The following is a 25,393-nucleotide window of genomic DNA, read 5'->3' as shown; positions in this document are numbered from 1 at the left end:
CGGAAGTGGCAAATCTCGCCCTGAACAATTACGCCTGTTAACTTTTACCCATGAAAAGCCACCAGTGCAACTGAGCTACACAGTTGGGATTTGTTGCATTGAAGTCAGCGCGCATATGAGCTCCGTATACTTGCAATACGAATACTCAAACACTACTTGGCGTTTCCGAGAACTAGGTTAACTCCCTCGTGCAAGACTTCATGGGCTCAACCACAACGCTTCCCTTACGTAAGCTTGCGCTTGCACTGCTTGGTGAGCCTTTGGGCCCCTCCACTTAGCATATCGATTGGCGTGATAGAAATGCGATTGCCTCGGCAAGAGCCAACCGCGGGAGGCATTGCGCGAGAGAAGTTTTTCGAGTGTATACGGTTATCCGACAGCGGTGCTGCTTCAAGAGAGGCGGCCCATCTGACATACCCTTGCCCATCCAATCGCTATACTGACGCAACTCACACCGTGCCTGCTTATGCTTGCTGCCTCTATGCAAGTTGTCTGGGTCGCGAGCTTGTAAGTCGTGCATGTACTCGCTCGATAAACACGCCGCGCACTCAGTTTTCCGATGCCCTAAGAGACCGTCTCTCGAAGATACGTTTTTCCGTCATTACGAACAAAGTGCATTTCTCGATATCTCTCGACATCTTGGGTTGTTTCACTTACGTCACTTAAGTAAGTAAGCGCCGCATTCATTCGTCGTATCTTGCGACTTCCGCCCACGTTCGCGCGCAGGGCTCCACCGAGCAGCCTTCTAGTGGCGACTGATTTCTCGAGGCTAACGTGCCTTTAGTTCCGAGCCCTCAAGCTATAGGTACGACCACGGCCTAGTTTGCTCTTGCTTTTGGACACGTTACCTAAAGGAGAGGCCAGGCATGAGACGAGAGAGACTCTACATAGCGTGTTAGTTCGATCCCAAATCTGAAATCAAAGAAGTAGAAGATAGTACAGCACAGAAAAGGAAAACGGGTGTGGCAGTGAGAGGAGCGCAAAATGAAATCAGAAGAAGCCGTGGCGGGCGCGAAAGGGAGTTAAGAATAACTAATAATATCAAAGAACAAAACGGCGATCAAAATAAAAAGAAAGGCAAAGGGAAGTAGTAGCGAACGCGGGGCCGGGTAGGGGTGGGGTGAAATTAGGGGTGGCAAGAGGTAAGCGTAGGGGAAAGGAGCCTCCCATTTGGGAGAGGGAGTTCGTCGAGCTCGCACGAGAGGGAAGGAAGCGCTGGAGAGGAAAGGGTTGGCGTTGGAAACGGTCTCTTCCGCTGCCTTCCACCTTCTGTTTCTCTCCCTCCCCATCACTCTCTCTTTTTCTTGGTTCTTCCAAAGCGTTTTTTATGACTTTTTTCTTCTTTCATAACCCCTCCCTTTTTTTTCTTCCTGCTTATTATTTTTTTTCGCTCCTGTTCTGGTGTTTGCTCGGTATCGTTTTGGAAAGGGTTCCCGTATTTCTCTCCCTCCTCTTTCTTCCCTATTCACAGAGGAGAGGCTTAACATTCGGGAACCTTCGTCGTTCGTCTCGCAGCGAAGCCGTAGCCCGAGCTCCTCGACTCCGCGTGTTGGTTCGACGCGAGTGCGTGTTCTTCCTCCAGCGCCTTTCCCCTTTCCTCTTTGCGCCCCTCTCGCCCCCTCTCAACCCCCCCCCCTCCCCCTGCGGGTGTTGCGAGTGCGATTCCGCCGGCACGGCGGCGATGTAGCGAGCTCCTGGCTCGGCTCGCGACCGGCGTCGTTGTCGTCAGCGACGTTTTCGGGTGGGCACGGTCGTTGCCAGCGGTGACAACGCTAACGCCAGTATCCTCAGTGAGTGACGACATCCGACGTCACTCGACAGCCGCTGGACACCGCAGCGTGGAATCGTCTTCCGTTACCCCCAGCCTGGTCTCCAATAATCCTTCGTCGCACTTTGTTCACCGAGGCGTTTTCACGTGACCAAAGGAGACCCGCATGTACCTGGCTTGGGTTCCCCTTCGACTTCGATAACGGCTCCGCTGGCACTTCTGGGTTCCCGTTCTTGAAGCGACGCTCCGAACTTGTAAGCAAACTCCGCGAGTGGATCGCGCAGACGTTGTTGCATACTGAAGAAGCAAAGCCTTAGCACGCGTCTGTGGCTCGCAGCACCTTGGGAGGAGCAGTGATGAAGAGCACTCGTGCGCGGCACCGATCACGTGACTCGCCGCTCCAGCCGTCATGAGCCTGTCGGCAGCCCGTGACAGACGCCTCGGCGGGCGCATCGCGCACAACGTCGGCAAGACGACAACGGCGGCGACGGACCTGCCGCCGAGGAGGCAGCCACAACGACTGATCCCGCCGAGTTGGCGGTGACTGGCCGTGCGACTTGTGTGTGCGTGCTTCGTGCGAGTGTGCGCGTGTCGAGGCAAGTGGACCGACCGTTGTGCGCCGCGAGCTTTTGTGTCGACGACCGTTCCGATTTCCGTCGATGTCGTTTGTGATCTCCGCGCTTTGGATTCGAAACGACGGAGCGCGACATTCGGTTTCCTGTGCGCATGTGTGACGTCACTCCGGCACTTGTTTTTCTGGGAGTCTTCGAAGCCGCCGGGACTCGAACACTCGACTTTTCACGGTGACCCGGCTTGTTTTATCGTAGCTCTTCCAAGTTCAATGGCATGGTGAGTATTTTAGAAGCTTGTTGATGACCGGCTGTTGCGTGTGTTTCTTTATTCGCTGTCGTGATGTGTATACTCCGCATTGAGCATCTACTTTTTATAGGTTTATTCAAACACGTGGCGATACTGTATTGAAATTGAATGCGTTGGGGTCGTTCTGCAGAAACATGCTACCAGGCGGCATTAATGTTTGCAACTGCGAATAGGATTAGTCACGTGTGACTTAGCTGTTTGCATTTCTACATAACACAGTTAAATTCAAGGGTGATAAGACAGTAAAGATAGCTCAGATCGGGCAACATATGTCATGTTTGGTGTTTAAAAAACGATTAAGTGAACGATAAGTCAACAAGTTTCGTAAAAATCTCAATATTGGAGTTTATTTAAATGTAGCAATCAGCTATAAAGGTACCCCTTTAGTCAGAAAACAAGAACATAAGTATTGTATTTGATGACGGAGTTTTGCTGTGTTGTATCGACTTGAGCGGTCACACTTTCGTTCTTACTGTTAGTTAAACAGGGAAACACTAGACGACAAGTGACACTGTTCTTCAAATAATGACGTTACTTATCACTCATCTATATACACAAAGAACTCAATCTTTTTATGCCATCGAAGTTTGTTTTGTGTTTTGTGGGCTACTGTGCATGTGACTGAGTGGAACTCCGTTGACATATGCGTGAGTGTATGAGTGAAAGAGAGAGACAGTCTATGTGTGGACGTGTACGTTAAACAAAACTGCACTAATATTGTCCCGCGTAGACCACACCGCAGTTTAATGCTTTTACATGACATACGAGTGCAGTGCAATAGCTACATTTAGATATTGCACACCTGATGAAGTGATCTTATCATTTCTATGACGCATACCGGAAATAACCATCCACAATGAGGTTCACTTTTGTTCCTTTTGAGGGTATTTTGCACTCGCGGTGTGTAACGATAATCTGCGACAAGTTTACACATATTTGATGTGTAATGCACCAACGCAGACATATATTCAAGATGAAATATTGTTTGCAGTACATTCATTGGTTCGACGACTTGTAGCTTCATGCTTAGAAGAGAGTACTGACTCTGGCCAGATGTTGTTGCATTAACCTTATCTACCTGGGGCAAATATCCTTCACACTGAAAAGGTAAGCAAACGGTAACTAGCGCGATGCTCGCAAAGGCTTTCACATCGTGCGTCACTTACACCGACCAATTGTGTACGAGTGCGTGTTATGAAAGACGGGGAGCAGTGAAATTGTCAAAAGAACAAGCAGTCACCTAACTTGCACTTCATTGATTATGACGTGATAAGTACGAAGGAGCATTGTAATATGTATGAATGGGTTACGAAAACACGCATGAGATAACGGCGCAGTTTGAGCAGGGAGTGCTGACTTCTGAAAGAAATGCTGCAGCATTTAATGTGGTCGTGATGTGCGCAAATATATACGTTGTGTGCATGATCGGAGTCAGACAATCTACGGTGGTTAAAGCGTGAAAATTTAAACATCTGGCTGCAACACACATGGCAATACCCGTGGCGCTATATGCCGTATCAGTTACAGGAATATTGCAATTGACGCGACATATTCATGCGGAATTAGAGCCTTGTCATTAGAACATCGTATCCTGCAGGCACTGTTTCACCTTATATCTCGCTCATAAATGCCCCTCGACTGTCGTGCAACCTTTCAGACAAGAACTCAATAGAACCGAACAGAAGGGAAGCGCAGCTTTATTTTCAACGTAAAAGTGCTTCATAGAGTGATAATTCAAGACGTCGGCGTCGAATTGGTCAAGAAAAAATAAAATTATGAAAAGGAACGTTTAGCAGAGAATCTTTACTTCTATAGCGTGACGTTTTAAGGCGGTGCTAGCCATTTCCTTTTGCTAGCTTGAAGCAAACGGAGGTGACCTAAATGTTTAACTAGTTAAAATAATAGAAGTCATGCACGTTAAGCGTAACTTCTCACCGAACATTTGTTCTTAATGACGACGAGCTAGCGTCGTAATGGCGAGAGTGTCCGTCTCACGCAAGGATCACTGCCGTCACTCGCGGACTGTGTACAACAAGCCGTAAAAATTCTCTTCCAACGCCCGCTCCATTCACGCATTCGTGCACTCCGATGTCGACGCTCTTCGACAACAATAGTTCATTGCCACTGGGGCAATTTACGAGTTCGGTACGTTTCGACAATGGGCGCGAGTGTGCGGTGCGAACGACCGCGCGGCTTTTATACCCAAGACGTGGCACGCGCGCCTTTCACAATGACCGCAGCATGTCGAGAAAGACGCGAACAGGAGACGTGCGCTCTGCCTGTATACAGTGGTATACATGCGCGTGCAAAAAGACTCGAACCAGGGTCGGTCTCGGGTTCCGTCAAAAGCTCCTCGGGACACGTGCTGGGCTTTTCCGCGCTCGACAATGGCTTGTTTTCGTTTCTGAATGATCCTACAGAAAAGAAAAAAAAAGAACCGCCGGCCGCCTGCCGTCGGACCCTGTCCGGATAGGACATTTGTTTGGAGCTCTCCCCCACGAGCGATGGAGGCGCGCGAGCTCGTGGTCTGACCCTGCCTTCTTTCGAGACGCGCACCCCTCCCCGACGTGGTCAGGATCGAGTGTGTTGAGAAGCACGTGCCGCGTGTATACACCTTTCAAGTCGCTCCGTCGACCTGAGGTTGCTATCGCTTTTTCCTGCCTATATTCCTCGTGGCCTCTCCTTCTGCGTGTTTGGGGTCTAAGGGCTGCGCGATTCACTATAGATGATGGCGAGCGGCGTATGCAGGTACGCGAGAAAGCCTGCGGACGGAAAAGCACGCTGTCTCTTCACGGCTGTAGTAATGTTGTGTTTTGAAAAAGGGCCCACTTTACAGCTGAACACGTTAGTGTGCCGCTTTGTTCCATAGAACGTTTGTGACCACTATTTCGTTCTACTTCATGTTTGGGCAGCAAGCGCAGCGCAAACGAGCACTATACACAGAATGAAGCGACGCGAATCAACATGATTTTCAAAAGCAAGGTCAAGTCGTGTATGAATATTGTATTGCTTTCAGTAAAGCTTTCGAGTTGCCAGTCCAGTGCCTGCCCCGTTGCTTCTTCCTTTGTAGTCCTCGTATTAGAGTGCGCTGTGCTCCTCAAGATGAAGTTACATCAACTCGTCCAATTGATCTGGTTCGAACTTTAAGACTTGTGATGGGTTTAATGGTGACAGTGCAGCTGCCTTTGAGACGGAGTCCCTTCCTAGGCGAAGCAGTATACTTCCGCCGCTCCCTCTTTCGCTGGCGAATTCCGACACAGTGATAGTTAATCGTTGCAATGCTTGATCATCATGGCCAGCTATATTAGTTGTACATAAATCCCGCTGAGTGTAGTGCTTGTGAACTACGAACTTCTGAAGACAACAAGAGCATAAATGCTGGCGTTAATAAAGAAACTAGAGTAATCATGTAGTAGCCCACGCTCGACAGGCACATAAATATGCCCGTAGAGATTTCACAAGGCCACACTCAACACTGTTGCTTTCTTGAATCGGATGCGATTTCTTCCAAGTGTTAAATGAAGCAACACTTCTGGCATCTCTCTACGAGTAGCCCTCTACTGGAAAAATAGCCTTACCAAAGGGACTAATGAGGCCCGGCAAAAATAAAGGTAGGGAACAAAGGAAAACGGAAGGGCACGGATGGACAGGATGAGCGTTCGTGCTACCGGCCTTCTGCGTCCTTCACTTCGCGTACACCATAAATATGTTCACCAAGTTGCCCAGAACTCGGGCATGCCGGCCAGAGGACACGGCGCTGTAAAGGTGCCGCAAAACACGGTACACTCGGGCGTGCACAACAGGCATGAGCGGGCGACTTTGTAAGGGCTACTCTGCGGGCTCCGAGGGGTCCGCGGCTCTCTCTCTCTCTCCCGTGAATGGCCCATCGCGTGCGAGCTGAGTGCTGGCTCGCGCTCTGGGCGCCCTTCCATTCACCTGTCCCCGACGTGTGCTGTCCCCCCGCCTTCTTCCGGCTACTTGCAGTCACGGCCTCTCGCCGTGCCGTACACGCGCCTCCGTCCCTCCTCGGGGGCTGCCCTCGCCTTCTGCGCCGTTTCTTCGCGTGTCCAGGCGCGTGGCAACGCATTGTACAGCCTTCGCCGGTACTTCCGCAGTCGTCATTTTTTTTTTTTTCCTCATCGCAGATTAGGTTATCCTACAGACCCCCGTTGGAAGGCGCCACGGTACTTCTGCGTTGTGCGCTCTTTCTTTTCGTTCCCGTATAGCGAGCGGACTTTGGTACCGTTCCCAAAGCACACATTCGGAGCATTTGTTGGTGCAACGACGTTTCACTGTCGCATGTTGTTATTGTGGTGTGACGAGCCTTTCCTCAATAGCTACAACCTCTCAGCTGTGATTCTGCTGCCTGCAGTTCTGCAAGGTGGTTACGTCCGCTTTTTTTATATTTGTAGATATGTTCTTACAGTGTGTGCAACATCTTATACCCCTGTCACACTGGGAGATTTAATGTCATTCGAACCGAATGGCATTAGCATCGAATGACATTATTGAGTTGCTACACAGCGATATTTAATGTCATTAGCACCGAATGACTTCCGCAATCGAATGAGTTCGAGAAACTCATTTGGCTTCTCACTTCGAAGCGAATGTGTACTCTCAACCCCAGAATCACAGCAAAACACGACAGAGCGTTTGCAAATTGAAAGCCATACTCGTAAAGAAATAATAAGCTTAAAATGTTTTAATGAACTTGTTACTTTAAAGAGACAAAATATGTACGGCAGGCTGTCGCAAAATGTTATACTCTCCAGCTCAGCAGCGTCCGGCCGCCGACACTCTGCTCGACGGCCATATTGGAAACAGTCGGTAGCCTCGCCATGTGTGTTTCGGTCAAGCAGGCATCAGGAGCAGCTGGACAAGCAATGGCAGCGGGACGGGCACATTGGAGCCACGCGGACACGTTTACATTAATTAGAATTTGGGAGGACAACCTAAGCGATCTGCGTCGTGCCAAAAGGAATCAGAAAGTGTATGCGCACATTGTGGAAGAGCTTCTTAAAGCCGGCGTTGAAAAGAGTCTCAAGGAAACGAAAACGAAGATTGAAAACCTTGGAAACAAATACAGGCAAGTACGATTTTTATTTTTGACGCTGTGCATGTTCGTTAAATAAGAAAGAAATAACTGGAATATATCGGGCGAAATAGCGGCCCAGGTTGTTTTCTAGAGCGGACGCCAGTATCATCACTTGGCGTTGTCGAAAGAGCTAATAGACGCGACGCACTTTTCTTTCACGCAGCGCATACCTTCATCGGACGCATTGTGTATCTTTTAGCATACTGGACGACGCCCCGAAATGTGATACACCAGTCCTTCGGAACGCATAGAGAAATGCGGGGCGCGTTTTGGATCGTGTCCGCTCGGGATTAAAAGTGCCCCGTGTCACTGGTATTTTTCGTGCTGCGACGACTTTCATTTTCAAATAGCAAAATGTAAGCGAGTATCTCGGTGCGCGTCAGGGAACAGCTAATTTCAAGCAACAACATCTTTTCGCTACGTTGACCTTCCGAGTGTGTGCTGTACCTGTATTGTACTGCTACTGCTATTCGGGTGTGTTGTATGAACCTATGGCACAAAATATGAACTTGATAACCGACAATGCAGTTGAAACGTGGCTTTGCTTTATTTCTGTTGCAGAGACATCAATAAAAAAAAGGGCACGGGCTGTGGCCAAATAACGTGGCCCTTTTATTGGGATATACACAAATTCCTCCAGGCACTGCCTATTAATGATGACAGCCTGCTGCATGACAGTGTCTGCAACAGCAGCAGCACAGTGGAACAGGTAAGTGCAATGCATATTGTACAATACTTTCTAATAAATTTTTGCAACAGTCATGTCTTCAAGCATGCGAAATTTTTTATATCATAATTGGCACTAAGCAAAACTATTTCTGTTTCAAGGTGCTTCCATTGCTATTGTCTGCACAACAAACTTTGGAGGGACATACCAGAAATGAATACTTGAAACATTTGCAGCACCCTTAATATTAAAGTTTATTAATCTGTGAAATGTTTCATGTGTGCAGGTTTATGTATATGAAATCATTGGAAGTGTCTCAGGAACATTTGGGTAACAATGAATTGCATTTTCATTGTATTCTTTCTTTTCAGCTCATCACGAGCATGGAATGTGGAAATGAGTTTGGCAGCGACGAGGAGGACGCCTCGGTGGGTGATGCGGCCCTTGTAGACGCCGGAGCTCTATCGTCAACACAGGGTTCGGCCACCGCCAGTGAAAACCTGTCGCCTCTGGTGTCCATGTCCGACAGCGAGGGCTCGCAAGCGCTAACACCACCAGCAGCTCGCAAGAGAGCCGAAAGACAGGCCCTGAAGAAACGGCAGCCCTCCCAGCAGTTGCTGTTGACACAAGTTGTCGAGGAGCAGCGGCAGCTTCGTCTCAGTTTGGAGAAATCGAAAGAGAAGGAGCTTCACATGCGCGAGCTGCAATTGAAGCTCGATGAAGCTGCTGCCGAGCGGGAAGATCGCTTGATAGCGGCGTTAGAAAAAATTGTTGGAAAATAGTGATACTTTGAAATAAACTGTTTTCCATTTTCTCCATTTGCTTCGAGTGATCGCTCTTCAATTGACGCCAAACACTCCTTCAGGCATGCTAGAAAACAAACTCTGAAGTATGGTTCCTACTGCGAGGTTTCAGTTCATTGTGTTTTGTTGTGCCCGTTTCCAGAAATATTGAGCAAGGGCAGCTCTCACTTCATTACCTGTCGCAGTGGATGCAGTGGTGGTATGTGATGGTTGTTCATACAGAGCATCAAATGCAGTGGCTTCATTTTCCCACTGCTGCTCCACAGTGTCTCTCAGACCTTCACAAATATTGTGTAAAATACACGATGCCCTAATTGCATGCTTTGCATTGGGCAAGGTGCATTCCATCCTCTTCATGATAAACCTAAAGCGAGCTTTCAGCCTTCCAAATGCATTCTCAACAATGCGTCTTGTCCTTGACAGGTTGTAGTTGAAAGCAGCTTCGTGCGTGTCGGGCAAGGCATTTGAGAATGGCTTCAGGAGGTTAGTAGTGAGTGGGAATGCCTGGTCACAGAGAATAATTGGTTTCACCTCAACATGTTCAATCAGAGCTACGGGCAATGAGAAGTATGCGCCCTCAACCAACGTAGACAATCTCGACCTTGCATACACGTTGGCGTCGTGGCATCTGCCTGGAGCTCCAATATTTATGTACCGAAATCGGTACATATGGTCCACCATCGCCAGAAGTATGATGCTGTACCTGCACAGAAAGCAATACATAAATATGATTATGCACTTCAGTGTATTCTGCATTGCAATTTTCTGACCAAATGGTACAAGTCATTTGTGTCCATAGTGCTGCTGAAGAGACCACCGCTACTAAGCAGCAATAGTGTTGTGCCATGCTAACAAAAAATATGCTCTACAAGAAATGTAATGAAGCAACCTCTCGCAAGTCAAATTTATAAAACTTTGATAACAAACAAGAACGAAAGACTGAAAATTATAATCTTTAAATTTCATACGTAGTTTTCTCTGGACAGTAAAACGCCCATAAGAAGTTTAATATTTCCCAAACTATAGACACAAGATCCAAGCTGTGTTCGTGAAATGGTGTTATAAAAGTAAAAAAAAAAAACCTTTGCGTAGTGCTTACCATCCTTTATAGTTGTGGTAATCCACGGCGTTCTCCTTCGGTGGCGACACACAAAAGTGGCAGCCGTCAAGAGCGCCAATACCCTGAGGAAAGCCACTCAGAGCAAAAAATTCCCTGATGTGTTGTTTCAATTCTTGGCGGCGGATCATGTGAAGCCATTCCCCTTCAAGTTGATCAATTACCGCCTTGCAGAATTCTCTGCACAGCACGTTCACTGTTGACCTGCCGATGCCAAAAAGGTGCGCGATGGTTCTGTCCTCTGCACTAGAACACAATCTGTACAGTCCCACCGCCACTCGCTTTTCCACGGAGATCGGCTTCCTCAATCGTGTCGTTTGGCGCTCCAAGACGGATCTGCACGATTCCACCAAATACCTGAACGTAGGCGGCGATACACGAAAAGCTTGCTTGAAGTGATTTTCACCAAGGTTCGGCAAAGTATCTTCAAACCAGCGCTCATTTCTTTGAAATGTCCAACGCTCTCGGTGAACAATGGAACAACTTGCCATCACAGCCGCAACAGTGAACGAGTTCGCTTGAATACGCTGCTCAATTTCGTCACTCCGTCTTGACTGTGCGTCTATTAGAGCGTCTAATCGCTTCCTCTTATTATTACGCCTTGCTCGCAATGCAAAGTGCGCAGCAACTAATCGCTTCACCAGCTGCAACTTAGCGTCTTGCTCCAGTGTCGCCATGTCAGCCATTTTGTTTTCAATTTGTCGGCTACTCAGGCGGCTAAGTCTTGTTTTGGCTTATACTGGCCGCACAGTCTGAAATAGAACAACTTTTTCTACACGCAGTACTAAAATATTTTTTTTTCGGTGAAGCGACGTTCCAAAATGTATTTTAAAATAAATGCATTGCTTATGAGCAGTTTACTCCTTCCTTGTTCTACTTTAGTCGCCCCGTTTTTTTTCGGAATGATCGCCATTGACATCGCCACCGAATGACATTAATTTTTCGAGTGTAGCACCTCCGCGGGCGAATGACATTCGTTGCACCGAATGCCATTCGGTTCAAATGACATTAAATCTCCTAGTGTGACAGGGGTATTAGTCGGGTATCTTTGATATATTGTGGAAGTGACATGTGCCTTTTCCCGAGACAAATTTGTGCAGTATCCATAACAAGACTGCCAACACGCAATGGCAGCTACAGGTAGTCGCTGCATTTCAATATTGTGTTATAAGTTGGGGGAGAACGGAAAAGAAAAGATGACGCTTTATATCACAATTTAAGATCGTTCGTAAAAAAAAAACAGATATATTCCCACATATCGCGACTCGTTCACTTCGGTTACGTTGTCAGTCTCCTGGTTTAAAATCGAGGCTAACTTTAGACCAACCGAGTGGCGTGGGTGATATAAGCCCGGGTCATTCTTCGGTTATTGGCGGATAAGGCGTACAGTCCGCGAATTCGCAGAGCAAACAGCGGGCAGTCCAGAATTAAAGTCAACCGGCAAGCCGGCCTCGCCTTTGTCCACAGAGCAGAGGTTGCGACAACCGGCGTGCCGTGCATGCAGGGATACACTCCAACGCGGGCCGCCACGAAACAAAAGCACGCCAAACGAATCGCTCATTTCCTTTCGTCCGCTCTGACAGCAGCACAACCGCTCGCCCATGTGTACCCCCGCGTGTCTTTTCGCGCGCGGTCAGTTTCGAATGGGTTTTGGCTCGGCCCGTAGCCGGCAGAGGCCGCCATTCGTTACGCTCGCGCACCTAAAGCCGTAGCCACAATTAGCCGGCGGCCAGACAAAAAAGAAGCCCTCTAGCCGCCGTGCGGCGAAGGGTTACAACAGTCCGTCCCTCCTTGCGGAAATCCACCGTTTGAACAATGCGCTCTAGGGACGGGACATCTGTCGCATCCTCCTCCGTTTCGCTCGCCTCATCGTTCGCTTCCCGATCACCCGCACCCGTTCCGACATATAGGCCGTATGCCGCAGTATAGTACAGCACGCACCAGTGAAGAAGCCGAGCGGAGTCTCTCCCTCACTCTCTCTCTGTTTCGACAGAGGGCCAGCGAGCGGTCCCAGGGCCTCTCGCGCGAACCCTGCCTCGACGACGCTTTACCTTTTGCTCGACCCCTGCTTCCCTCTGTCTTTCTCCCTCCTCCAGCGCGGCTTCCCCCTTTTAGTCCCGGCGAATCCGTCGTTTCCTTTTTCTTGCGGGCGCCGCTTCCCTATATTCGGCAACCCTCGCGCCGCGCTGGCTGCTGTCACGCTCGAGGTCGCCTCCAGCACCACCACCTCCCCGCACGTCGTCGTCGTCGTCGTCAGAGGCGCGCTCCTTTTCCCCAAAACGGAACTGGCGAGGAGGAGAGGAAGATTAATGATGGTTTGATGGTCAGGGAGAGAGAATGATGATCGGAGCTGCCGCCGGGCTTGGCAAATCTATAGCGGCGCGCATTGAAGCCGATCCTGCCTCGCGCGCGTGTTGCAAGTTTTCGAAACGCGCACATGCGCACATAGCTGAGCACGCGAGGTATACTTTTCCCTTGCAGCAGAAAATCCTCCAGTTTATTGTCGGCCGCGCTGTCCTTTATGCGAGCCATTCTTCTTTATCGGCATGGAAGCCCCCCCCCCCCCCCCCTCGCCCTTTTCATTGCTTTTCTGCGCCTCTGGACTGTGCGCAACCGGGATTCGTTTCGGCGTGGAAGCTGTGAAAACGGTGCGAGAAATGTCGAAAAACACTTTGTACACAGAGCCCGACGAATAATACGCCGCGAAGGCTGTTCAAAGGTGCGCGTCGCTTTTGATGCAGAAAACATTCACTTCTCCGGTGAGTGCTGTTTATAAATAAGCGTCACTATGACAGGAAAGTGTTGATCCTTTCTCGTCCTCTCTTTTTTTTTTTCCATGCTCGTTTACGCTGCGGCTTCCTCCCGGCCCGTCCTTTCGTGGTGGGAGACGGATGGTTTTTCGACGGCGGGCAGGGACAGTGGCGTGACTGTGTCCCTGTTGTTGGCGTGCTGATGTTGCGGGTCCGTGTCGCTGAATTTGCCGCGCCCAATGATGCGCGTATAATGTGTGTAGGCAGTAGCGAGCTACGGTTCCCACCCTCTTGTTGGTATTGCTGTTGCGGTCGTCCTCCCTCTTGCGTATGGTGGCTACACCGACGTGGTATATACCTCAGGCGCTATATCGCATTTGATATGGTGCGCGGCCGTATGGGACACTTCCTTCCCTTTTCTTAGTTTATTTCGTTATGCCCTTCAGGGATCTAAAGGCTCACGTTTTACTTTTTGTATTGAGCGAAGGCAGTAAGACACTATTTGTGGGCAAGTTTTGGACTTCGAGGTGACTCTGTGCGCGCGCTTGGAAGGCTTATGCTGAACGGCGGACGTTTGGCAAGCCACAGCAATAACGACATTGCGTTCATTCCGTTACGCTGTGTTTCAACAGCATCACGAGATGTCCGAATATATGTGTGTCAATGTGCGTGCGCGCGCGCGTGTGTGTGTGCGCGTGGGGCTGCCATGGCCGGGAAATGAACCCGAGACCTTGTGCTTAGCAGCGCAGCGTCATAGACAGTAAGCCTCCACAGCGGGTTATGGAAATTATTTGCAACATCTAATAGAATGACACAACGCGAAGAAAATTAAATTATGGCGTTTTACGTGCCAAAACCACTTTCTGATTATGAGGCACGCCGAAGTGGGGAACTCCGGAAATTTCGACCACCTGGGGTTCTTTAACGTGCACCTAAATCTAAGTACACGGGTGTTTTCGCATTCCGTCCCCATCGAAATGCGGCCTCCGTGGCCGGGATTCGATACCGCGACCTCGTGCTCAGCAGCCTAACACCATAGCCACTGAGCAACCACGGTGGGTAACACAACGCGAAGGCAAGAATTAGTCTGTTGCCTTGGTTAGATGTGGACCTGACGATCTTAACAATTCTATATTACAATGCTATATCTGTTTTTCCCCGAATCATCAGTCATCCGAGCACCGCTCCACCCACATTGTCACAACGAAAGCATGCTGCGACGAAATCACGCAACGAAGGCACGCGATCAACAGCGCGTCGGCCTCGTATACCTGCAGGATGCGCACATGTCGCGCGCGTGGCGCTCTTCTCGCCGCTTCACCCCTCGACGACGATTCGCGTATTGTTCGGCGTTTTCTTGATTTCGTTCTTCCGTTTCTGGCGGGTGTGCCGTTCACGCGAAGTCAATCAGTCACGGAGAGAACGCGCTGCTCCTTTTTTTTGCGAGCAAATGTTTGCTCTCTGCTCCTGCGTCTCCCATCCGGCGACGCTCGAGAAATTTAGGCCAGGCGACGTCGCTTCTTTTTGTCTCCCCCGGACAGGACCGCGCTCGCGTCCTCTCTCTCTCTCTCTCTACTTTCTGTCTTTTACATATTTCCGTCGGACGGAAGCGCCATATGGCTCTTCTGTAAAACAAGGTGATCCCTAAATAACCTTCCCGAGGCATAGCGCGAACGAATGAGGCAAATAGTACACAACGACTGACGCACACGCGCGTGCCATATTTAAAAGACGGTATATACGTGCTTCGTCTGCACCTACTTAGAATCGTGCACTGTTGCGAAAGGCGGAGGCAACGAATAAGAGACGGCTAACTGTCAGCCAAACCCACAGACTTTAGCACATAAAGTTGACTTGACTCGGTGCATCCATCGGGGGTCACATCGTTTCCTTGCGAGGGTTGGCCAGCACACGTATACGCGCTAGCCGCTCAACAGGCCATGGTCACCTGCTATATAGGAGCTCTATACATTTATTGCGCGATGAATTGACAACGTCTACAGTTTCCGCTTCCATAATACTGCACTGTATTAGCAAGACGATGTGCAAGGACACGCTGCCGCGAAGTGCATAGCACCTACACGTCTCCGCGCAAACAGGGGCGCGCACGCGTATTAGGGGGCGGGTAACTAATACCGTGTGTGGCTCGAATGCGCCAGGTCGAGCCCGCCTAGGAACACGAGCCAAGCTTAAGCTTCCCGGGAAGACGTCATCGCAGAAACAAATATTTCATGAAGCGAAAGGAGCGCCAATGGTGAATGCGCCAAGCACGGAGGATTTTCGCGACCTCGCTCGCCGTATATACGCGTCGTTTCATGGACATTTTCTTTGAATTGTTTCGTCTAACGGATACAGTTTCTGTTCTGTGCGCTTGTTGCTTTCATGGAAACGGGGAGTCTCGAGGCACGAACGCGGTGTTGCTTTCTTTTCTTGGCTCCGCCGCCAAGCCCATACAAAAATGCGTCCTTACTTTCTTTAGAACATTTATCAACATCCTATCAACTTTAGTAACATCCTACTGACTTTTACTTTTTAGTAACGTTTGTCAAAAGAAAGTTGGTTACTTCTTTTCTAACTTCAGTATGTAAAAAGAAAGTTACTAGAAAGTTAAGACACACTATTTTAACTTTTTAGAAACACGATTCAATAAGAAGGTAATAAAAATAATTATGTTCTTAAAGTACATAACCCAAGTTACAAAACATGCATGAATATTATTCAATAAGGTTATAATTATTCAGTGAACATGGCTGGTGCAAGACAGTGTTGTTTCATGGACAGGTGTAACTTTCCACAATTTGCAATCAACTTTCTAGTAACCCTGGTTACTACAAAGTTGTTAAAAATGATTTAGTGAAAAATGAACATATAACAGCATCTGAACTATAAATGAATATGCAAAGACTGGCTGCATTAAAAAAATGTTTTTTTGCACAGTAACTGTTTTCCTAATTTTTAATCAACTTCCTAGTAACAGATGATAGTAGAATGTTCATAGAAAAAAATTGCTTCTAATACCGGACGCTAAGAGGAAATATGGTCTCACCAATTCAAGATGTGGGCACGTATTCTCGAAAACACGACAGCTAGTGCCATGGGAAGCGTGTATATGAGCGGTGATCATGAATTTGTGCTCAGTAGGTGTCAAAGAAGCCCGTAGGCCATGCACCATCGCACTAGACGGCGCGCTGATCGGCTCGTTTTCGCCAACTAAAGCGGGAGACGCACGGTCCGATTTGGTGTCCGATCCGGCGTCTGACGCGCCGAAACTGCAGCTCGAATCGAGGTGTTTTGCCGTGCCGAAGCGCCGGATCGGACGTCCGGCGTGCGACAAACCGGGCAGATTTTCATCGTCCGACGTGTCCGTCAACTGCACCGTCGTCTGGCCGAAGCCAACGGCAGCGCGGCTGGCATGTGACGTTCTCTGACGTTCCCTCCACGGAGGCGGTGCTGGCTTTCCGGTTTCTCGCAGTTATTCTTTTTCCTTGCCTGCTGCAGTTTGTTTCTGACATGAAATAGTTACCAGTTCAGTAAAATTATCTCGAACGTGTGCCTGTTATGCAAACCAGCGCCTTGTACACTAGCACTAAGCTACTGGTGAGATCGGGAGCCGCGACGCGAGGGCATTTCGCGAGCAGACATCACACACCGACCGTCTGAGCGAGGCCGCTCGCTTCGCTTGCACGTTTGCCCTTCGCAACGACTGCGTCGAGTAAACCAATTGTATTTAATTACGGCCGACCTAAGTGTACAGTGTTCATTGTTTTGGCAAAAATAAGCACTCTTCGACGAGCTCGGACTGGATCGCAAGCGCCGTCGGCTGCAGCGTCCGCCTAGCTATGCCTACCGGCCCTATCATCGCTGGCTTTAGCGGAGCCGTCAGTGGACAACGCGCCGTCGTTAAGTGTTCTGTCACTCACAGGGGCATAATTTTATCGACAGCCTTCGCGTAAAGCGAAGCAGTGTTGTGCAGAGTTGTTTATATTGCGTTTCTCGACGTGGATGTGAACTCAAGCTGGGGAGTTGGATGTGGGCGGAGCTTACGCGCCGCTCATGCCGTAGCATGCAGCGCCGCACGTCGGATCGGACACCGAATCGTACCGCGTGCGTCTGTATAGCTCGCTCATGGTTCGGCTGAAGTCCCCGTATACACTTTATAAATAAGGAAGCCTACCTAGGCACTGTAAACCCAATGATTGGGGCCTAAATGCCTCTCCGCCTCCTACTACGGCTTCCTTCGAGTGACAGTCTGATCTCGAAGGCCGTGCTTTTGCAACCTGCATGCACCTGAAGCAATTGCGAATCTTTAAGGCAACATCCGCTTAGTTTTTATTATATATACATTTCCTTAAACTTCGTATCACAAAGTACAAAGTACACACTTCTGGACCAAATAAATTTATTAAAAGACTCTATCAAATCTTATTAGGAAAAAACACGCAATTTTTTCATTTAAGATACATTTTTCTAAAAAAACCGCGGAGTGGCGCTACTGTAGTATTTGTTTGGTCGACACACCACGTTGGTTATCGTGAGTGCTCCCTGCAGTAAGGTGGTATTTGAGTTAAATTTTAGAAGTACCTAGACAAAACGTGCTCCTTGTTGTGTGCAGTGACCATCCCAAACCCTCCGGACTCGTGTAACGCCATTAGTTCGCCGTGTGTTTCGAGCGATCCACCAGTGTCGTCAGTGGGTGCCCTAGTACAGCTCCCGTCCGAGCTGCCTTTGTTCTGCCGAGCTGCCGGAGCCGCGCTCTCGTGAAAAGTCTGGTACTGGGGCTTCGAATTGTAGTGTTTGGAAGACTGTTGAAGGTTGTGCTTTTGTGGAGCTGGAGTTCATCGGCAGTTCTACAGTGCTTGCGCCAGAGAAACGTCGGTGCTTCTGTACCTGTTAGACGAAGGAGCGTTTGCCAAGTCTTGAAAGGTAAGCAAGTTTCGCGCTTGCGCGCATTCTTGAAGCTTATGATTTACGTAATGAGCGTTGTGTAACTAGCTAGAGCAAAGCGCTTTCCTATCGTATGTTAGCCATGTTGCTGTGCACATTTAGCAAGCAATTTCACGAACGCTTCCTCTGATGTTACAGCGTACTTGCATTCTGCTACCCGCCTTGATTGCTATGCCTGAATGGGCACACAATTATGAAAACACATTGAAAGTTTGTGTTCGTTCGGCAGTGCGTAATAATTTGAAGACTGCGATTTTGTAGCGATACTTACCCCTCGATTCTATATCACTCTTCTCGCCCACCGCTAACGGCCGGCAGCTGCAGTACGTAGCACGGCCCGGGGCGTCGGTCAGCCTACCAACGAATAGCGCAAAGGAATACCATCGCTACAAAATCGCGGTCTTTAAATTATTACGCAAATTTTGTGCACAATGAGATGTTATAAACACACCTTGCATGTACATGAAAAAAAGGTTTACAAGAGAGATGACATATATGCATGGGCACATATATGTGTCAATAAAATACTCGAGCCTCTTTCTGCCTACAGAAAAAGAAGTTATGTCTTCTCGAGGGCATGGCTGCTTGTAATAATGAACCTCTAAGGGAAGGTTTTCTCTAATCCCTATTTTTGATATCTAAATGCTTATGTGGCATGTACAAACTGCTTGCATCAATTTCTCATAGGGTTGAGCTGTCTGAAATTTAATTTTCAGTAATAATTGCAATAATTAACTCCTTTCACCTGTCTTCTAATGACTAAAGTTCTATGCTTCTACCTTGACAAACCTTTTGTGAAATTAGTTTGATGAGGCCCAATATACAGGGTTTTCTAAATTGAAGGTATCAGTACATATTAAAGACTATGCTAACTATGAAAATGCTGCTTGTGTATATTGTTTATTCACTCTGTCAGACAAAATCTTTACGCCCAAGTGCAGTCAGTAAATTTAAAAGTGCATGTCTGCAAGGGGAAGTCAGAATTGTATTTGAAGACAATTGCATCTTGTTTGATAGTTCTCGAGCACTTGTGCGCCACTAATCGAGCACAGCTTGGCCCTATACTCGATGAGGCTTGAAGCTTTCAATGTCTGCTAATCACTAAAACAGCACCAGATCGCACTCTGTGTCAAGGGGTGGCACACATTTGCTTAGTTCTAGGCAGATGCATGTCTTTCTTTCGCATTGAAGTTCCCAATACTTTCTAGTCTTACGTAAAAGTACACAGCTCAGTACAATGCATGTATGGAATACGTAAGGCTGCTTTGTTCTTTAAACCGAATCAACAAGAAGCAGCGACTTCCGTTTTTGCAAACCTTACCCTACTTCCTAACCATTCCTTGATCAAATGCGTATAAAATGAATCTTTGGTTGTTGTATTCTTTCACAGGTAGACATCGGTGACGGTGTATACGTTGAAAAGGGCCTGCTGAAGAGGCTGTGCCTGGATGCTAACAACTCAGGCTTTCACTTCGCGGAGGGCCTCCTTAAAGCTCCTTTTTCAATAGAAGACGTTGAAGGGAGGTCCTTCTTTGGGCGGCTGTCAAATGCCTTCCACAGAAGGATCCGTTGGATTCCAAGAAGGTCAACACCATAGTAGGTATGTGTGTCACAAAGAAGCATCTTAATATTATTTGTGCAGTTTTCAACAAAAGTCCTTTTATGGCAATTTCAGTGCTATCTTAGGGTATACTCCTTTCTTTCCTGCTAAAATAGCTATTAACCTGATTATAATAGCATATTATAATGCAAGCTTTGCCACCATAACAAGAAAATTGTCATTACTGTTGGCATATGTATTTTTGTGATAGAGGCCCTGGTCGTATGAATGCACTGATAATATAATATCCTGTCTTGTGGAAAGCTAACATGTTTAGTAACAAGCTCACTTTGACAATGTCTGCCTGCACGACAAAGGCATTTTCTAATCTTGCTGTAGAACGTCCGTAATGCCTGTTCAACTGCTTACATATTGCTTGTATCATTTCGTGGTTCTTAAGTGCAACATAAAAATCAACTCTTCTATGTACCTGTGCCCAAGCAAAGCTGCAGCATAGTTATGACTGACACCTTGCCTTTCCTAAGATAATTCACACATGAAACTTCCATGTACTAGTCACAATACGAATATCGAAGTTCATTAAACTGAAGTTGATTTACAGCTTTTGTTTGTAGATGACAATTGGTACGATAGAGTTTATGTGTCGTGCATCTGTTGGTGTTACGCACATCCATCACGCTCCCAGCTTTAATGCACGAATTCTGTCATTTCATGCATTTTTAGGACTTTGCACAAAACAGGTGGAGATGTTTATAGCTCACAGGATTGAAAGCTTGTCTCTTGTGCACTTCCTTTTTAAGAAACAGATGCATGGTGTGTTGCAATGTCACTGTAGCAAAACTAATATATTGCCTTTTTTTTCTCGTTTCTAGACTACACAACGCAACATTTCAGCCTACTTCCAGGGCAGCTGGAGAACTCGTCCTCCTTACTAGCCCGGGGATATTAAATGGATGTGTTCAAGCACAAATGGAAACCCGTCTTCTTCTGTTGCATGCCACACCTAGCCACTTGGCAATAACTATTCGCCAAAGACAGATAGTTGACAGGATGTTACTAGCAAGTCGTTAGGATATATAAAGGTGGTTAATAAATAGTCATTGCACAGTTTTTAGGAAGCAAATAAAAATTTTTTTCAGAGATAATCAAAGCTTACTTTTTCAATATATAATTGCAAAAGTAATTACCTCCGAATAAAATTTTTATGTACTTTCTAAAAACTGTGAAGCGACTATTTATTAACCACCTTCATACATCCTAACGACTTCCTAGTAACATCCTGTCAACTATCTGTGGCGAATAGTCGACAGGATGTTACTAGCAAGTTGTTAGGATGTATAAAGGTGGTCAATAAATAGTCGCTTCACAGTTGACACTTTCTAACGACATAAGATAATAAGCAGTCGGTAAGAATTCTATCGACATTTTATATCTATACTTTCAATTCAATATCGGTGGCCAATAGTCGGTAGGAGGTTACTAGGAAGTTGTTACGGTGTCTAAAGACGTTTTATAGAATGTCAATAGGTTCTAGTAACATTTGTCTAAAGACGGTTTATAAAATGTTACTAAAATTTTTTGTAAGGGAGAGACAAAGAGGAGGAATGACAGGGAGGTTAGCCAGTGTAGCTCCGCCGCCAAGCACCGTATATACGTACACTGTAAACGAAAATAAACCCAGCTGAGAGTTTTTAAGAGGTGATGTGCCCCATAACCTCCCCTCCTCAAATATTTACTCCGATGTATGGGAGCAAAACAGCGCCATTCCCTCGTTTCACTCCGCTGGCTAGCTGCCGGAGTATTAAGGCGACATGACGCGATTTTACTCCGCTTAAAAATCTTGTTCTCCCGTGAAACTCCGACAGGGAGTTTTAGAAAACTCCCCTCCGCTGGTCACGTGGCGCTTCCCATGAGGCTGTGCGCCTCGCCAGCGACCGGGCGCGTTCGGCGGAGCGGGCAGTGCTCATGGCTGACGGTTTGTTTACGTCTGTGAAGTGTCGTTCCGTGACAGCGTTTCGTCAATTTGTTTCCCGTATCTCCTTCCAGAAGGTGTTATAGGCCGCCTGAAGCTCACTGTATCTCAGCTTCAAGTACGTTAGCTCTGATCACTTTGCTGATAACGACGAATGCAAGAGCAACGTTTTCAAGTGCGGAAAAAGGCTTAGGTATACCTCGAAGCTGCTCACTGGCTCATGATGTCGGTTCAGGTTCTGACTGTGTTTCCGTGCTGCGTCACCCTGTCTTGTGTTCTTCAGTACGTGAAATGCCACTTCTATGTCCTTTTGAGTACATGCTGACAACGTCCGGTGTAATGTTTGTAAGGACCGCGTAGCAATGGCAACAGCAGCCACTGTTCGAGCGACGACATCCGTCCTAGTCGCGCATGAATGGCGTAACCCAAGTTCGTTGCGGTGCTGTGTTGCCAGTGAGAAAGACCGGAGTGCAAGCAACTGTTTTTATTTATCTGTGAACGGATATCCTCGCCCGAAGAAAAACGGTAGGACATAAGTATATATGTGTGCTTAAAATAAAGCTTTTTATTGAGCGATGTGAATCGAATTGTTATCGCGCATATAGGTTTTGGCCACGTCGTTGCTTCCGATATTGCATTAACATTACGCTCTATCCGAGACACTGATTTAGACGCATGCCTGCTGGCTACGAGTTTAGAGGTTCACTCGACAGATCAGCGATGTAGCTCCTTTTCGCAACCGAGACAGATTGCTTGTACTCAGAGCAAGTAGTGCGGTGTATAAAATGTATGTCTGCGCATTTTTCGGTGTTACGTCGGCTGCTGCGGGTCATGCTCACACGTAATAATTTCTTGCTACGCTACCACTATATCGAAAAAATGTAATTTTGCTATGCAGCACATGCACTTACATTTTTCTAGCTTACTGTAACTAACGCACTACTTTTTGGCCGCGAACGCCGGCAGTGTGCGAAGTCGCTTCAGCACTCACAGAATGGCATAGTTTTGAAAAATAACGCCATTAACTTTTTTTCTCTCCCTATTTTGAATTAACAGTTTTGTGTTGATTAAGGTATTCTGTTAGTTTCAAAGAGGCAGATCTCGTATGAACGAGCATGTGAGTCATAATTCTGAAAACAGCACAGCTGCTCCCTTGGCGGTTTCGAGGCACACAGTATCGTGGCTATATATACTGGCACCGTTGCCTCTTGAGTATCGCGTGTACGTGGGATGTCTTTCAAATTTCTGCATTGGGCGTTTCTGGAATGTTTATGTATGTCATGATATATGTGCTTTCATTGACTTGTTTCATCGAATTTGACGCTGTCTCGTGTGCACATTTCGAAATTTGACCAGCAGCCTCTGCATGTAAACATGTTCGCGCAAACTGACGCGATGCCTCTTTTTATACTCCCGTTGCACCTCGAAAAAACTCCGTCAATTGCAAAGCAAAAAAATAAAAAAAGACAGAAAAAACCTCCCATAATTCCACGCAAAAATTCCGCTCGTACGGAGTAAAAATTCTACTCCGATCATACGGAGCATAATAAACTCCGAACCGGGGGGTCGCTAGAGGACAAGCAGTATACTCCCACCTCGGAGTTATTTCCGTTTACAGTGTAGGTAGGTAGGTCGGTAGGTCGCGCGCTTTCGGCCCGCCATTGGCCGGTATATTTGCCGCACAATTGGGCCCGAGGAATGTGCAAACTCCGAGTGTGCGCGTTTGCCCCGAGCTTTGGCTGCGAATCACGCGGCTCGGAGCCAAGACGAGAAGATGGCGAGACAAAGAGGCACCGGCCGCTGCGAGAGAATTGAGCGGGTCGATCGGCGCCTGCGTGCTGGGAGTTTTAAAATGGAATGCACGATAGGAATTATCGTGGTATATACGGTGTAGTGTACGAAGGGTCACACTTGAAAGGACGTTACGAAACAGAGGTATGCAACGTTGATGTCGACATTATTTGTACTGCCAGGATGAAACGAAACGGAAATAATTTGTAAACGGCTTATATGTGCTCAAGTCCTTAACGCCGCTATCGTTGACAGCCACTAGTATAGAGTAGCATGGTGCACCAATATCTCATTTACTTATCATCGGCATATGGGCTCGGTACAGTGCGTGATTAATTTCCGATACGGTAATTCACGCCGACTCAACGTTAAACAGCCGGTTAACCAGTTACGTATTGGTGTCGCATCACCATCTCCGGTAACAACACGCGCAGAATAATCAATCGCACCCTCGCCGTGTGCACACCCGCAGCGCATTTACAACGAGATCGGCGCTCTCCTAACTATCGCACGCATGCCGTTCGGTTCGAAACAACGCTACGCGATTAAAGTCTCGACCGATAGCCTCCATATACCGGAGGGAGCGTTCGCGGACCTTTCCGCCCGTCGGCCTTGCAACGGGCAAACTGATTGCCGCGGCCACCATATACGTTCGAACGCTGCGGTTCTCCCAAAAGACAAAAGGCCGCGGATGTGGGACTTATAATCGAGTCGGCGGTCGGTATATAGTGTGTGCGTACGCGCTTGTAATCGCGGCCGCGAAGGAGGCTCGCGCCCGCTGCTTCTCGTTCGTCGGGGCCGGGCGCGCGCTCCGCCTGCAGATGAGGGTGACCGGCCGAGCATTGGCCGCCGCGGCGCGCCATGTTTATTCAGCGCATGCTGCTTGACCATACGCCACCGCGCCAAGCCGGCTTTCAGCACCACCGGTTGGCGCTACCGCGAAGAAGGCGCGCGCTGTGTCGATGCCAGCGCGTGCGCGGAGCCCGTTAGCAGCCGTCTCCGTCTTGCGTTGTTGTTGTTGTCTGTGGGTATGTTGTACGGGCTGCTTCTTGCTCGCGCTTTTTCACCCTTTGGTGGCTCGGCTAACCCCGGCGCCGTTTGCCGCCCCGCTATTTCCTTGAAGGCGATTCCCACGTTCGCGTTTTGGATTTCTCCGCCGTGCGCCACCGCTGTGCTGCCGTTGGCGCGCGCGGCTTTCCGCGTCTCACGCGGATATCGGGATCGCTCCGCAATTCGCACGTGATAATGGGCGCGTGACCGACCGGTCGACGCCGTGACGCGATCCGGTAGTATACGGTACTTTGGCGCGCTGCTGCGGGTGCCCCCTGAGATAGCCGTGTGCCGCAATATGTGAGGCTGTATAGTATACAGCAGGCGAAGCAGTCTCTCCTTGCTTTGCAGCCGGTTGTTTTTCCTGCACGCGTAACCGTGGGGGACCGTCGGGGTGCCGGACGTGTAATTCAACGCCGTGAACGAAGAAATCAGAGAGAGAGAGAGAGAGAGAGAGAGAGAGAGAGAACAGAGGACTGCTGAGACTTGCACGGTTGCCGGGTTCATGAGTTTGGCGCTGCGTAATAAATCGTTCGGTAGTTGGCGATACGAAGTTGGAAGAAACAGAGATGCGCGCGTGACATCGCCACGCTACTCGGAAGAGAACTCGCAGCCAGCCTTCCCTTCGCGACCTGTGCCCACTTAGGCTAGAAATGTTTGTAAGTGCGCGTGACAGCCAATTGCCAGCGGGGGCATATTATTATTGGAGCAAGTGTCTAGCCAATGGCAAACAGCGCTTACGAACGAAAAGCTTTGTGAATTCGGCTCCCTGAGCCCGGTATTCCCAAATACATCTCACGCTACAGAATTGTTCGTAAGAGCGAATTCCAGCCAGTCCTGGTGCTCTACACATCATTAATAAGTACCGGCAGCCAACAGCAAAGAGCACTTGCCAACGAAAAGCTTTATGAATGCGACCCCTTACTTGGTGTCGTGCGTTATCGAAATGGTAGTCATTCTTATTTGCACACAATCGTTGAATTGTAAGTCTGCGAA

General features: G+C 48.2%; 2 protein-coding genes and 1 long non-coding RNA gene across 4 annotated transcripts in view; all 3 read left to right on the top strand.

Moving 5' to 3' along the window:
- The window catches only part of LOC139056302 (zinc finger protein castor homolog 1-like), a 599,701-nt gene that overhangs the window by 167,378 nt on the left and 406,930 nt on the right, over positions 1-25,393 (top strand). The window contains exon 1 of one of the 2 annotated variants that reach the window (XM_070534447.1): positions 13,003-13,088. The exons of the other annotated variant lie outside the window; for it this stretch is intronic. The gene's annotated coding sequence lies outside the window, so the exon portion shown is untranslated. Of the gene's footprint in view, positions 1-13,002; positions 13,089-25,393 lie in introns of those variants that run through there. 2 annotated transcript variants of the gene reach the window in all.
- On the top strand, positions 7,467-9,223 carry LOC135913405 (myb/SANT-like DNA-binding domain-containing protein 1). Its single transcript, XM_070533153.1, has 3 exons — positions 7,467-7,733; positions 8,304-8,451; positions 8,781-9,223. The coding sequence occupies exons 1-3, from the start codon at positions 7,486-7,488 to the stop codon at positions 9,189-9,191; spliced, it is 807 nt and encodes a 268-aa protein (XP_070389254.1). The 5' UTR covers positions 7,467-7,485; the 3' UTR covers positions 9,192-9,223.
- Positions 17,692-20,554, top strand: LOC139055616 (uncharacterized). Its single transcript, XR_011511886.1, has 3 exons — positions 17,692-18,002; positions 19,414-19,623; positions 20,457-20,554. It is a non-coding gene; the product is annotated as an uncharacterized lncRNA (long non-coding RNA).

This window comes from Dermacentor albipictus, chromosome 2 (genome assembly GCF_038994185.2).
Source record: "Dermacentor albipictus isolate Rhodes 1998 colony chromosome 2, USDA_Dalb.pri_finalv2, whole genome shotgun sequence".
Classification (NCBI taxonomy): domain Eukaryota; kingdom Metazoa; phylum Arthropoda; class Arachnida; order Ixodida; family Ixodidae; genus Dermacentor; species Dermacentor albipictus.
This window is presented reverse-complemented; position numbering and strand designations above follow the sequence as displayed.